At 43.4% G+C, this 12,421-nt stretch overlaps 1 protein-coding gene across 21 annotated transcripts in view; it reads left to right on the top strand.

Moving 5' to 3' along the window:
- ATXN7 (ataxin 7) overlaps nucleotides 1-12,421 on the top strand; it is a 159,490-nt gene that overhangs the window by 101,689 nt on the left and 45,380 nt on the right. For all 21 annotated transcript variants that reach the window (XM_044934007.2, XM_044934015.2, XM_044934012.2 and 18 more), the window contains one exon: nucleotides 10,655-10,904. In XM_044934007.2, coding sequence (XP_044789942.1) covers nucleotides 10,655-10,904 — 250 coding nt within the window. The remainder of the gene's footprint in view (nucleotides 1-10,654; nucleotides 10,905-12,421) is intronic.

The raw sequence follows: 12,421 nt of genomic DNA, 5'->3' as shown, positions 1-12,421 counted from the left end.
AGGAGGCTTTAAGGGCTGTGTTGTGATTTTGAGGTTGTTGTTATTCCCAGGTTCATGGTCTTCTCACCCCTTCCTCTCCTTCCTCCCAATAAAGTGGAATGTAAAGGCCACAAAACTAGTGGGAAACAGCAGTAAAGATGTGGCTTCGCAACTTAGTGTGGCACTCTGCAGCAGATGGTGCCGTCATTCTGTTGCACCTTAGACTTGCTGCTCCTTTCTGGCCTCAGAGGACAGTGTTCCCTAAGGGGATTCCTGCACGGAAGTTTTGTTTTAAAAAAAAAAAAAAAAAAACAAGAAGGACTCCTCTACTTGAAGTTCTGCCAGGTTGCTTTAATTTTTTCTCTCTCCCCTACCCTTTGTGTGTGTGTGTAAAAATTGGATTGGAGTAGTAAAGACATTGGAGCAGGAAATGGCAACCCATTCCAGTGTTCTTGCCTGGAGAGTTCTGTGGATGGAGGGGCCTGGTTGGGCTGCTGTCCATGGGGTCGCATAGAGTTGGACACGACTGAAGCGACTTAGCATGCATGTATGCATTGGAGAAGGAAATGGCAACCCACTCCAGTATTCTTGCCTGGAGAATCCCAGGGATGAAGGAGCCTGGTGGGCAGCCGTCTATGGGGTTGCACAGAGTTGGACACGACTGAAGCGACTTAGCAGCAGCAGCAGCAGTAAAGACATAGTTTGTTTTTCTTAATTCTTTGTGCATTTTGGTGATAGCCTTGAATCTCTCAGAGAAAAACTGGAACCCAGACCCGACTGTAGACCAGATGTGACTACAGACGTGTTTGTATAAGGACTGAGGGTGTTGCCGTTTGATCCGCACGTGGTGTTAGCACATTAGAAGGCTAAACTTAAAATGATTGTTCACTGAATGTACAGGATGCGTTTCTCCCAACAGATAAAGGATTAAACCAAAAGTAACTGAAGACTGGTGGATTTCTTGTCTTGGCTTTTTGTTCCTTGTCATACATTGATATCTGAAGCATGCAGACCTATCAATTCAGTGGATGGGAGGGAGACCAAGGGGTGCATTCAGGGAATGCTGTGAATCATTCAGACCTCGAAATCGGGTTTGTTTCAGGTGGGGTGAGTGCTTGCTATACTCTGTCAGGATCATTTGCTTGACACCGTGCGTCCTGAGGACAGCAGAGAGAGGTGCTTATGACTGTTAGCAAAGTAGAAGTGTCAGCCAGCATGTCACTCACTGCGTGATATCCCTGCTGTAGTCTGAAACGGTGATGGCAACGTCACAGAGGTGGTGTCGTTTGGTGGCTGCATTCTGCTCAGAGCAGTGACAGCCTTTTCCCCAAAGTTACATATGCTGAGAAACATCTGTGTGTGTTTGTCTGAGATCATGATGATAACTCTCAGTTCAAAGTCTGCACCTTAAGCAGGAGCATGGGAAGGGCCCCCTGAAGGAAATGAACTGGTTTTTCAGACCATTGAGTTTTCCTTAAGCAAGATGTCTTGAGAAAACAATGATGAAGAACTGATACTATTCTCCCAGCTGAGACGATCAGTAGTTATACCATTTGGTCTCCCCTCTTTTTCTTTATCCTTCCATCTGCTTTAATAAAGTATTTGGAATTTTGGAAGGCCATTTTTTTTTCCCCTAATGTTTGCACAGAGCTTCAAGTTAAGATGGCAGGGGAGGGCTACCTCCAGATATTCAATAAGTTCTTCATATTTCTCACATACTTGAAAGCAAAGTTCAGAAAGAACAGCCCCCCTGGGAAGAATTCCTGGCAAGAGGATTATCTTAGGTTGCCATATTTGTGGTCCTTTCTTAGCAACATTATTTACAATCCATTCACGCCTGTCCATTCCCCCTCCGGAGTTGGGGAGTTGGGAGTCGTTCTCCCTTGTAATCTGCCCTTTGTGATCTGTTCTCTTTCATCAGCCAGTGTGAATGGGGATGCTGCAGGGCTGCCCTGCCCAGAGACATGGAAATGCCAAGGGACCTGGAATACTTTAGTGGGCCTTTTATTTCCGTCATAAAGCACTGACTTCAAGAGCTTGATAATTTGATTATAGACCTTGGCTAAAAGTTGTTTCAAGTGGCCCAAGTGTTATAAATGACTCTCATTTCTGCACTTTCCCCCTATGTTTGAATTTTAAAACACCTCTGCGTTAGGGGGAAGAAAAATGCATTTGGCAGAAGTTGCAGTTGGAGACTAATTTGTTAGGGCAGCCAGTGTTGAAATCATCCTTTTCAGTTAAGTCTCTCTAGTGGAAATGATGCCGCGGGCTTTGTGGTAAAGACTTTTCCTTCCTCGCTGTTATCCAGTGCCGTTGGTAACCCACCTAAGCATGCTCTGAGGGGGCCTCCTGGCTCCAGTTTTGGCTTTTGGCTCACTACCCTTTGAGATACTGCATGTCAGAGGTCAGCAGTGGATCCCCCAGCTTGAGATTTGAACATTCTAGGCACAGTCCCACCGATTTGCTTCCTTTTCAGCATCAGACTATGCACTGGTTGCTCTGGAGTATTCCAATCAAGTCCTTGGGACCCTCCAGAAACTGAATCAAAGAAAAAGCAGATTTACGGTTAAAAGATAATATGTAAGGACAGGAGTAGAATTGGATTGTGTTTGTTGGTCAGACATGTGAGACTGCTTTTAGAAAAGAACAAGAATGTTTACAGGGAGAAGTTGAAGGTAAGAGCAGTGAGGAGATGTTGTTAAATGTGTTATGTCCACTTCCAGTCCGTGATGTGACTTTAAAAGTGTGCTAATTTTTTTTTTTAGTAGTTACTAGGGAAAAAAAGAGTCATGTCAAACCCAAAGTCATGGTTTCACAGATACTGCTTAGGATGTTGCTAAATTGGGTATGCCTAGTCAGTTGCTGTAATATATATATATAAAATATATATTATGCAGGCTTAGATATAGTCTGCCTCAAGTCCTGATCTTTGATGTTTCATAGGGGTCGTACTCCTTATGAAACACAGATGATGCCAGTTTGACCCCTTGTAAGTTGTGTTTGGTGGCCCCAAAACTGAAATATGATGGTTACTTTGGGTTAATTAGGACCTATGAGTGCCACATAGCAGTTATTTCCAACCTGAATGTAAAATAAGCAATTTAATTTTTTGAAAGGGCTGCTTAATGAATGACCCCACGTTTCTAAACTGATCTTTTGGTGTATTCAGTTATTACTTACTGTGTCTGGCTAAAGGATCTGTGTTTTACATTTTATAGCCATATGTAAGCTTGATTATTAAAAATCCTTGCTTTCAATGGGAGTAGTTATAGAGTATTAGTGGAATGGGACTGTAAGAGACACCATGAAATCTTATATTCCTTGACCTGTGGGTTGGTAGTTCTCATAAGGCCTTTCTAGGATGTCCCTAACGGTCCAATCATAAAGACTCCACACCTCCACTGCGTGGGGCATGGGTTCAGACCCTGGTTGGGAAACTTAAGATCCTGCAAGCTGTATGGCTTGGCCAAGAAAAGAAGGGGAAAAAGGTCTTTCTGTAACAGAGTATTCATTCTATTTAACCTCACCTGACCTAACCCATCCAAAATTGTGAGTTTCACTTAGAGAAAAATTTGGGAGTTTGGGGAATCATTGCTTAGATAATCTACATAAAATTGCCACCTTTGGATCCATAAACGATCATCACTTTTCTTTTCACCTGCAGTTCTTCCTAAGTGACTCAGTTCTCTTAGGAAAATGGGCCAACTTTTTAATTATAAAGTAATTTAACTTGAATGAATGTCTTTTTTGGTTGGTTTATGCATGTATTCATTTTTAATGAATTGTAAAAGTTCTGAGCTCTCCACTGAGATGAACTTAATATCTTCCTGGACTGACATGTAAACTAAATCTGTAAACTTCAGTGTTTACCACACTGGAGAAGGTGCGGTGGGTTTGCTCTGTTTAGTGATTTCTGCCTGCTTGAATAATGAGCGGGCCTTTCCCACTTGGTGTCTGTAACTGTCACCACCAGAACTTAACAGGGAGCCTCTGTCTTCCTTGCTATGGAGTTCCAGTCCCTGGTCCACAGTGGGCTTTGCAACTCTGTTACTTAAACCCTGCACCCCTGCAGGTAGGCTTGACAGATGAAGAGTCCTCTAAAGTAGGTGGACTTAGGGCTTTGCCCAGGGTGTCACCCAGCTAGTTAGTGACGGAGCAAGGATTTGAACCCACGTGTCTCTGACTCCGAAGTTCTTGCTATTTCAAGTGATCTACTAAAAAAAAAGACGACTTTTTTTTGGGGGGGGGGGTTTACTTTGGATTCTATTCAAACTGGTTAATTAATCGAGAGTTTATCCAACAGACTCTGTCAGAAAGATGACCGGGAGCAGAGTGTGACTGCAAGCGTGCCTTGGCGCTGGTCAGCAGGGGGCCAGTCTCACCCTGTGAGACAGGCGTTTGCTGGTCCTCCTCATGGGTTCTTTGTAGCACATAGGCGTCTGGGAACTTTGTAAGTGATTCTTTTTAGCCAAGCCAGAAAGGCAGCCTGACAAGCACTTTCTAGAAAAAAAAAATCATTGTTAAAACCATCTTAAATGTTTCCCTGAGGGGTCGGGGTGAGGGGGGGCGGGGATGAACGCAACACTGACTGAGACCACAGCTAACCTTTAGGTTAGCAATTTCCAAAATAGACATTAAATCCGCAACAACCTGGTTTTCCCTTGAACAGATTGTGGCTCCCCACCCCAAATTTACCAAAGCTTTCTCTTATACTTGTTGTATGCTCTGACTATGCAGCCCTCTGTGCAGCCCAAGCAATAGCCTGCACTTGCTGAAAGAGGATATATGACCCACCATCACCCTTCCCTTCAGCCTGCCTTTGGACTGTGCATCGTGGTCTGCTCATTATGCCACTTAAGGGCAGGTGGACTGTCCTGGCTCCAGCCTGGGCACTAGAGTCAGCCTTCCTGGGCTCACATGCTGATCCTGCCTCTGGGTTAGCTGGGTGATGTTGGGCAAGCAACTTGAGTCCTTTAAAGCCTTGGCTTTCTCCTCTGGAAAGAGGGGATCATGGAAGTGTCTGCTCTGTAGGAAGATGGTTAGGGCTAAATGACATAGCCCTTGTAAAATTTTGTTGTGCGGTGCCTGTTGTGTGTGGTCTTTGCCCGATCAACTCCTGTTGCTGCTATTGTTGAAGGTGAGACTTAACATTAATCAGTTGTTCAGACCATAAAAGATAAGCAAAAGGTTTAATAAAATACCAGAAAAGGGCCTTGAGTAAAAATAGTTTTGTGGGGTTTTCTGAGCTGTTCACCGCTGTGCCTGTTCTTTCATGATGCTCGTGAAGAGTGAGACAAATTGATACCATGCTTGGGATTGATAATGGGCCTTGCTTTATTTTGGCATGTGTGGAATTGAGGCCAGAAGACCAACTGATCTCTCTTTTTTAAAAGTATGTGTTTGATAAACAAGTAAACCATATTTGTTGTAGAAAAACAATATGCAAATGTTTTTCAGAAATAGACCTGTAGGCCAAGGGATGACCACTTAACAAATGACAGATATTTTTGTAGATTTTTTTTCAAGCATGAATGATTTGAAGTTAACAGTGTTTTTTGACTGCATTTTAGGTTTGTATCCTAACTTTGACAGTTGTACATCATAAGTTATTTTTATGTTTGTTTTGTTTTTCCTCAAAGCAATATATATGGCTTTTAAATATCTAATTATTTGCTTTGAACTCCTTTTTGGTTTGTACCTAGGTGTCAACACTTATATATGCATTTTTTTTTTGAACCTCAGCATAAATCCACAATTAATTATAAGCTCAGTATTCTTGGTTACTTTCTGTTTTGGAGGACTTAAAGTTGTCGTATCCCCTACCCATCCCAGTATCCTACCCTGGCCTGCAGTGGCGTCACAAGAGAAAGAAAGGCCGATGCACCCATCTCTTGCAGCCTCTCTCTTGCTCCCTCTGTCTCTGACTGCACATCTATTTGCCTGTGTGGTCGCCCCCGACCCGCCACTGCTACACAGACACTGCGCCCTCACCCACTCATGTCTGTCTTTCTGTCTGTGCCCTGTCTTTTCACAGTGTCTGTGTCTGTCTGCCTGCCTGCCTGTCTTCCTGCTTGCTGGAGCCCTTCACAGGGCCCTCCTCACTTAGGGACAGACTGTGCTTTTTCTGGGCCAGTGCTAGGCTCTGGAGAGAGGAGTGCTTTGAAAATTCAACTTGGACTCTTCACCAAACCACACTGCAGTTATGCTTAGCATCTGGCCAGCAGTTTGTCCACTTAGTATAAGGTCCCTAACCCTACCCATAAGTTGCCCATTTCCCTTTTGATCTAGAAACAAAACACTTCTAAAAATCTTAAGAAAATTAAGGGCCCAGCTTGAAAGGTTGGGGAGAGTCCAACACAACTATAATTTAATTTGGTTTTTTCATCTTTATTTTCTTCTGAAGGGAAAGCCAGATGCCGCCCTTTCCAGTGAATAAGTTAGCAGACCGTGATGTGAAGGAACAGCTTAATTCAGCAGCGTGACGAGGGTTTGAGCTGGCACTTTTCAGCCAGAATCACATTTATACACACACACACACACACACAGTCTGTTTCAAGTTTTAGTGAATGAAAGAAATTCACACGATAGATTGCCATTCTAAATTTTTAAACAGCTTTTATTGTTGCAGTAGGAAATATAACTTTTTTGATAAGTTATTGGTACATCAGCTGACTTTTAGCGTTAGAAAACTTTGAATCTGGATTTTTCTAATGCAAAATCCCATATCAAGAGTTAATAGACAAGGAAAAAAAAAAGCATTAACTGAAGAAAAAAGGGAGAGTAGACTATAATGAGAATAGAAAACTGAAAGGGCAGGAACTTCCTTGGGGTCCAGTGGTTAGAACCCTGTGTCCCTGTGCCAGGGGCACGGGTTCAATCCTGGCTGGGGAACTGAGACCTCATATGCCATGCAGTGTGGCCAAAAAAGAAAAAAAGAAAATTGAAAGAACAAACTGAAATTGCAGTCAGTTCTGCTGTAACAAAACATGCATTCCTAAAAAATTACTGTACTATGCAAAGTTGTGCAATAAAACCCACAAGAGACTCATTAGAAAAATGGGATAATGGGCACAAACGGTCAAAACTTAATCAGTAAGTGACACTGAGAAAGGTAGGACCCTAACAAGAATGGTAGCACAGTTGCGTGTGTATTAAATGCTTTGAAAAATGCCTAAATACTCTAATGTGAGTTTTCCTTGAAGACAGCCTGGCACGCGCTTCTGAAGGTCGAGGTCAGCAGGGTTTCAGGTTGTGAGCTGCTGTGAAGTGGTGGAAGGAAGCATATCTGAAATGGAGGGGGATGTCGCACCAGCTGTGGGTGGCGTGGCTCCTCATGTCCGTGGTGAACTGGGGTGGCTGGTGGATGTTTGGTGGGGGTGAGCAGACTGAGGGTGTGTGCTTTTATTTTCACTGGCTTAGTTCAACCAGATGTCGTTTTCTGTGTTCACCTAGTGCTTCTTACAGAGGAAATCTCACAAAAGCAAATGCAGAAATTCTTCATGCTGAAATCGTTCCCTAGTAGATCAGTGGCTTCAGAATTACCTTCTGTCTTCAAGATGATCATTACAGAAGATTAATTAGATTGATAATTTAATTTACATCATTTGATATAAGAGAAAATACATCACTTTCACTCAGAGACACTTCAGAATTCTGATAACGCGTCAAATTGTACAAGGAATGTATTTCCTAGAAGTCAAAGTTCTGGTTGGAAGTTTTTTCCCCCTCTTTGTATTACAGATATTGTGGTATTCCTTTAGTACTCTTCCACTGGGGATACACAAGATGATTTTTGTGGCTGAATATGGATGAATATTTTAATATTTAATTTATATCAGAAGTATAATGTATATTACAGACTTTTAAAACCTATTTTATACATACTATTGTTTGGGGGAAATATCTCTCAACTGAATGATACCCTATTTCATGCTAGGCCATCTGAAAATAGATTGGGAGGGGCAGTTTTGATTGGGGGTAGATTCAGGTTGCCCTTGGTGGAGTGGTACCATTTACTGGTGATGAGGGGCTCAGGGAACAGGAATTTTAACCACCCTGAGGTCCTGTACGAGAATTGTTGTGTCCAAAACACCAGTGATATCCCCACAAGAGACTGGTGAATATTGGATTAGGGAAGAACAGTGGAGTTGATCATTTACATAGAAATGTTGAGTGAAAAATAGTATTTTATGTGGTAGATGTGGACTTCCTCAGCTGTGGTTAATGGTCCTGGAGACATTAGCCTGGTGTTAGGCAGTCTCTCACCATTGGCTGAGCAGTGGAATCACACAGAACTTGTAAGCATCTGAATGCCCAGGCCACAGAAAAATCAGAATCAGAATCTCTGAGAGTGGAAGTGAAGAAGCATCAGTATTTTTTTTAGCTCATTAGGTTATGCCAACGAGTGGCCAGGGTTAAGAAGCACTGGTCTGGGACCATGTGAGAATCACTCTCTTCAGAAGAAGAGCTGCACCAATCAGGCCAGTTAACTGAAGGCCTACTCTGTGCCGGGTTGTCCGGGGCGGCTGACTGAGGCAATAAGCTCCGTCATCCAAGGGAGTCGGGAAATGGAAACAGATTTTCACAGTCCTGGCTGACAAGTGCTGATGCTTGAAAGTACATTCAGAGTATCTGGGGATCACAGAAGAGAAGGAAACTTAATTTTTTTTTTTTTTTTTTTAAAGAAAGCCTCAGATGCCAAATTAACTTATTTTGGCTTTCCCTTCCTTACACACAACTGTCATATCTGAGGAAGAAAGCAGCAGGCACTTATAAATGACTACCAGTTAGGCCTTGCTAACTTGGTTGTAGCCTTTGTTTGTTCTAGTTGGAGAATTTGAATTCTGTTTATAGATAACATAATAATTTTGTCCTGGTGTAGAGCAGGCTCTTCGTACCTCATAAAGCATCAGTGACCAGATGTCCTTCTGCGAATAACTCAGCACAGCTTCACTGGTTAAAAAAGACATTTGGAAATAAACCATTTACATGATGGGGAAACAATGGAAACAGTGACAGACTTTATTTTCTTGGGCTCCAAAATCACTGCAGATGGTGACTGCAGCCATGAAATTAAAAGATGCTAGTACCTTGGAAGAAAAGCTATGACTAACCTAGACAGCATATTAAAAAGCAGAGACATGACTTTGCCGATAAAGGTCCATTTAGTCAAGGCTATGGTTTTTCCAGTAGTCATGAATGGATGTGAGAGTTGGACCATAAAGGAGGCTGAGCGCCAAAGTATTGATGCTTTTGAACTGTGGTGTTGGAGAAGACTCTTGAGAGTCTCTTGGACTGCAAAGAGATCAAACCAGTCAATCCTAAAGGAAATCAGTCCTGAATATTCATTAGAGGCACTGATGCTGAAGCTCCAATACTTTGGCCACCTGATGCAAAGAACGGACTCAGTAGAAAAGTACCTGATGCTGGGAAATATTTAAGGCAGGAGGAGAAGGGGACCACAGAGGATGAGATGGTTGGTAGCATCACTGACTCAATGGACATAAGTTTGAGCTAGCTCCGGGAGTTGGTGATGGACAGGGAAGCCTGGTGTGCTGCAGTCCATGGGGTGGCAAAGAGTTGGACACGACTGAGTGACTGAACTGAACTGTAGTCAAATTGATTCTAATATGCGAATTTTTAAAATATTCATAGAGCTTCCATGTTGTGAGAAATAGATGTTGAGTCACATACATTTTTAAACCTAAGAGTTAAGCAAACATGCCATTTTAAAGTACAAGTTTAACTGAAGGTAATTACTAAGTTACCAGCATAAGGTACTTAAGTAGATAAAGTTACTAAATAATGTACTTGTTTCTGATGGTAACATTCTTCAGCTCTCGATTTATTTAGTATGCATTGCCTTACCTGATTCTCTAGTGGATAGACTTATTTTCAGTTAAACCTGTGTAGTTCTTGCTTAACCATGAATTACTTCCTGGTTTATAAAACAGGCAAAGCTATTTGTGGTATTTTTGTCTTGCGCCTTTGGCATCTTAGTGGTGTGAACCAGAGCTGTGCCATCTGTAGTCAAGTAAGATTATTTTAAAAGTGGGGGAGGGGTTGGGGGTGGGGAGTGAAGTGATTCACTGGAAAATTTCAGCACAGATTCATAAGGAACAATAAGATAACCCTAGAAACATTCTTATTTGGTGTCCTATACTGGTGGGTAGTGACAAAAAAAAAAATGAAAGTACAACTTATTTCTTAACACTTTGCTGTTTTGAAAATTGGAGATATCCCGCACTAGAAAGGAAGAAATAATTCTGTGTGGTGTCAATGAACAGAGTTCTGGAGATGAATGAATAATTTTGCCCTCTCTGACTACAAATTGGAGTCAGTGAAGTTTATTTCTAAAATGCAAAACCCTGTAGTCTCAGGTTTAAAGTGGCTATTTAATTTCCCAGTGGTTGTCTATGTATGATAAAACTCTTTACGGTGAAATGTTTTCTTAAGCAGAAAGACCAGTTCCTAGAATCCAGAATAAGTCTGTAGGGCCTAGATAAGCCATTTCTGAAAGCTGGTGAGTTTAATATATTTTCACTTAGTGACACATTTTTTGAACCTAAATGTGTTGATTTCAGGGGACTCCTCCAGGGTTCCATTGAAGACTTGCCTGAAACTGTTTTTTCTCCACCCCCCCCCAACCCCACCCCCACTTTGTTTTCCTTTTCAGAAAGAAGACATAGCTCATCCAGCAAGCCTTCTTTGGCCGTTCCTCCCACTTCAGTGTTCTCCTTCTTCCCTTCTCTGTCCAAAAGCAAAGGAGGCAGTGGCAGTGGAAGCAGCCGTTCTTCCAGCGGAGGTGTCCTGAGCACATCCTCGTTAAGTTCCAAGTTGTTGAAATCGCCCAAAGAGAAACTGCAGCTCAGGGGGAACAGGCCAATGCATCCCATTCAGCAAAATAGAGTCCCCCATGGTAGAATGTGAGTATGGCTCAGAGGGTTCTTAAAGCTCACCTGCTGCAAGTGGAACTGTGTACACAAGTAGCCTGTGAGAGTGTCTGTGGATAATGTAAAAGAAAGCCCACTTCAGGGGAAATCCAGATACACGTTGTTGTTTCTTTTTGTTTCCCTATTACAGCTTGGGCAACTTTGCAGAGTCATGATAGCAATAATGATCAGGTTAATAATACTTATCTACTGATCCTTTCTTGTGTGCCAGCTGTTGAGATTTAGTTGCGTGTATTGTCATTTACTTATCACAACAATCCTGTGTAATAGATACTGTGGTTATCTCCTTTATGTGCACAATGAGAGGGAAGCATGAAAAGATTTAGCCATGGGACTCTCTAGTCAAACAGGCCTGAGGTTCAAATCCCGCCCCTGTCACTTCCTAGCTGAGGGGCCTTAGCCAAGGCCCTGTTTTTCTCAGAGTTTAAAGACCATGGCCCCTGTGCAGGGTCGCTGGGACGGTAGGATTCATGTGTTAGAGTCAGTTAGCCAGTCAAGGCTGCTAGTGTCAGCCCCGCAGGAGACTGTGCAGGAAGGGGTGCTGGTGCTGCCGCCACTGATGCTAACAGTGAGAATAAAAACCATAGAGACCCCCAGAAGCTGTTCTAGGGTTTTCTGGGCCTTGCAAAGCAAATAGGGAAGCAGTGCTTCCTCCCACCCCCTGACTTGGGTTCACGTCAGAGCACTGATGAGGGGAGGGCTGAAAGAGGTTCCCATTACGAGGACAGGCCTTGACAAGTTTCCACAGTGGCTCCATAGCTGGCAGGCTCTGTGTGGTCACGTGAAGAGCAGCCGCTCATGGAAACCCATCCTACTGGCTCACGGCATCCCTCGGCCTTGGTGGCGGGTGGCTTTTCCCTGGCCCGCCTCCCTGTGGAGGGTATGCCATACGTCTCAGTCCCAAGGTCTGATAACCTGGTTAATCTTCGGGCAGCGGCCAGCACCTGCTCTTGTGCACAGACCTTGCCAGCTTGGAGAGGCCATGGCATCTTGTGGTGTCTCTGCCACTGTTGGGCTGCTCCAGGTACAGCTGTTTGGTGCTGTTTGTCCTGGTTGCTAAGCTCCCAGCCTCCACTCATCTGTCAGAAGCGCAAGTACAGCGGGCTTGGCTTTCGTTCCTGGAGCTGTCAGAGCGCCAAAGAAAATGCCAGTGCAGCGTGTAAGTCACTCGCCAGCTTAACAGCTGTTAGAGCACTGACTGCGCTGGACAAAATGTACAAAACCTCACTGGTCCAGATTTTCTGTATCTGTAGCTGGGCTTTAGATGGGGACCAGGCCAGCTGTTAGCTTCGAAGCAGTGTTTGCCACCCAAGTGACAGGATCAGTAAGACGCCAAGAAAAATCAGTTCTTGGTTAGTGATCCAGGTATTCAGTGCTCATGAGCTGGGTGCCAGGCACTTAGATTCCAGGTTCCTGTCAGGGAAGCCTTCTTCAGGGTCTGGAGAATTACCACTTCAGTGACACGTCATGTCCTAATTAAACCTGGATCT

This window comes from Bubalus bubalis, chromosome 21 (assembly GCF_019923935.1).
Source record: "Bubalus bubalis isolate 160015118507 breed Murrah chromosome 21, NDDB_SH_1, whole genome shotgun sequence".
NCBI lineage: Eukaryota > Metazoa > Chordata > Mammalia > Artiodactyla > Bovidae > Bubalus > Bubalus bubalis.
This window is presented reverse-complemented; position numbering and strand designations above follow the sequence as displayed.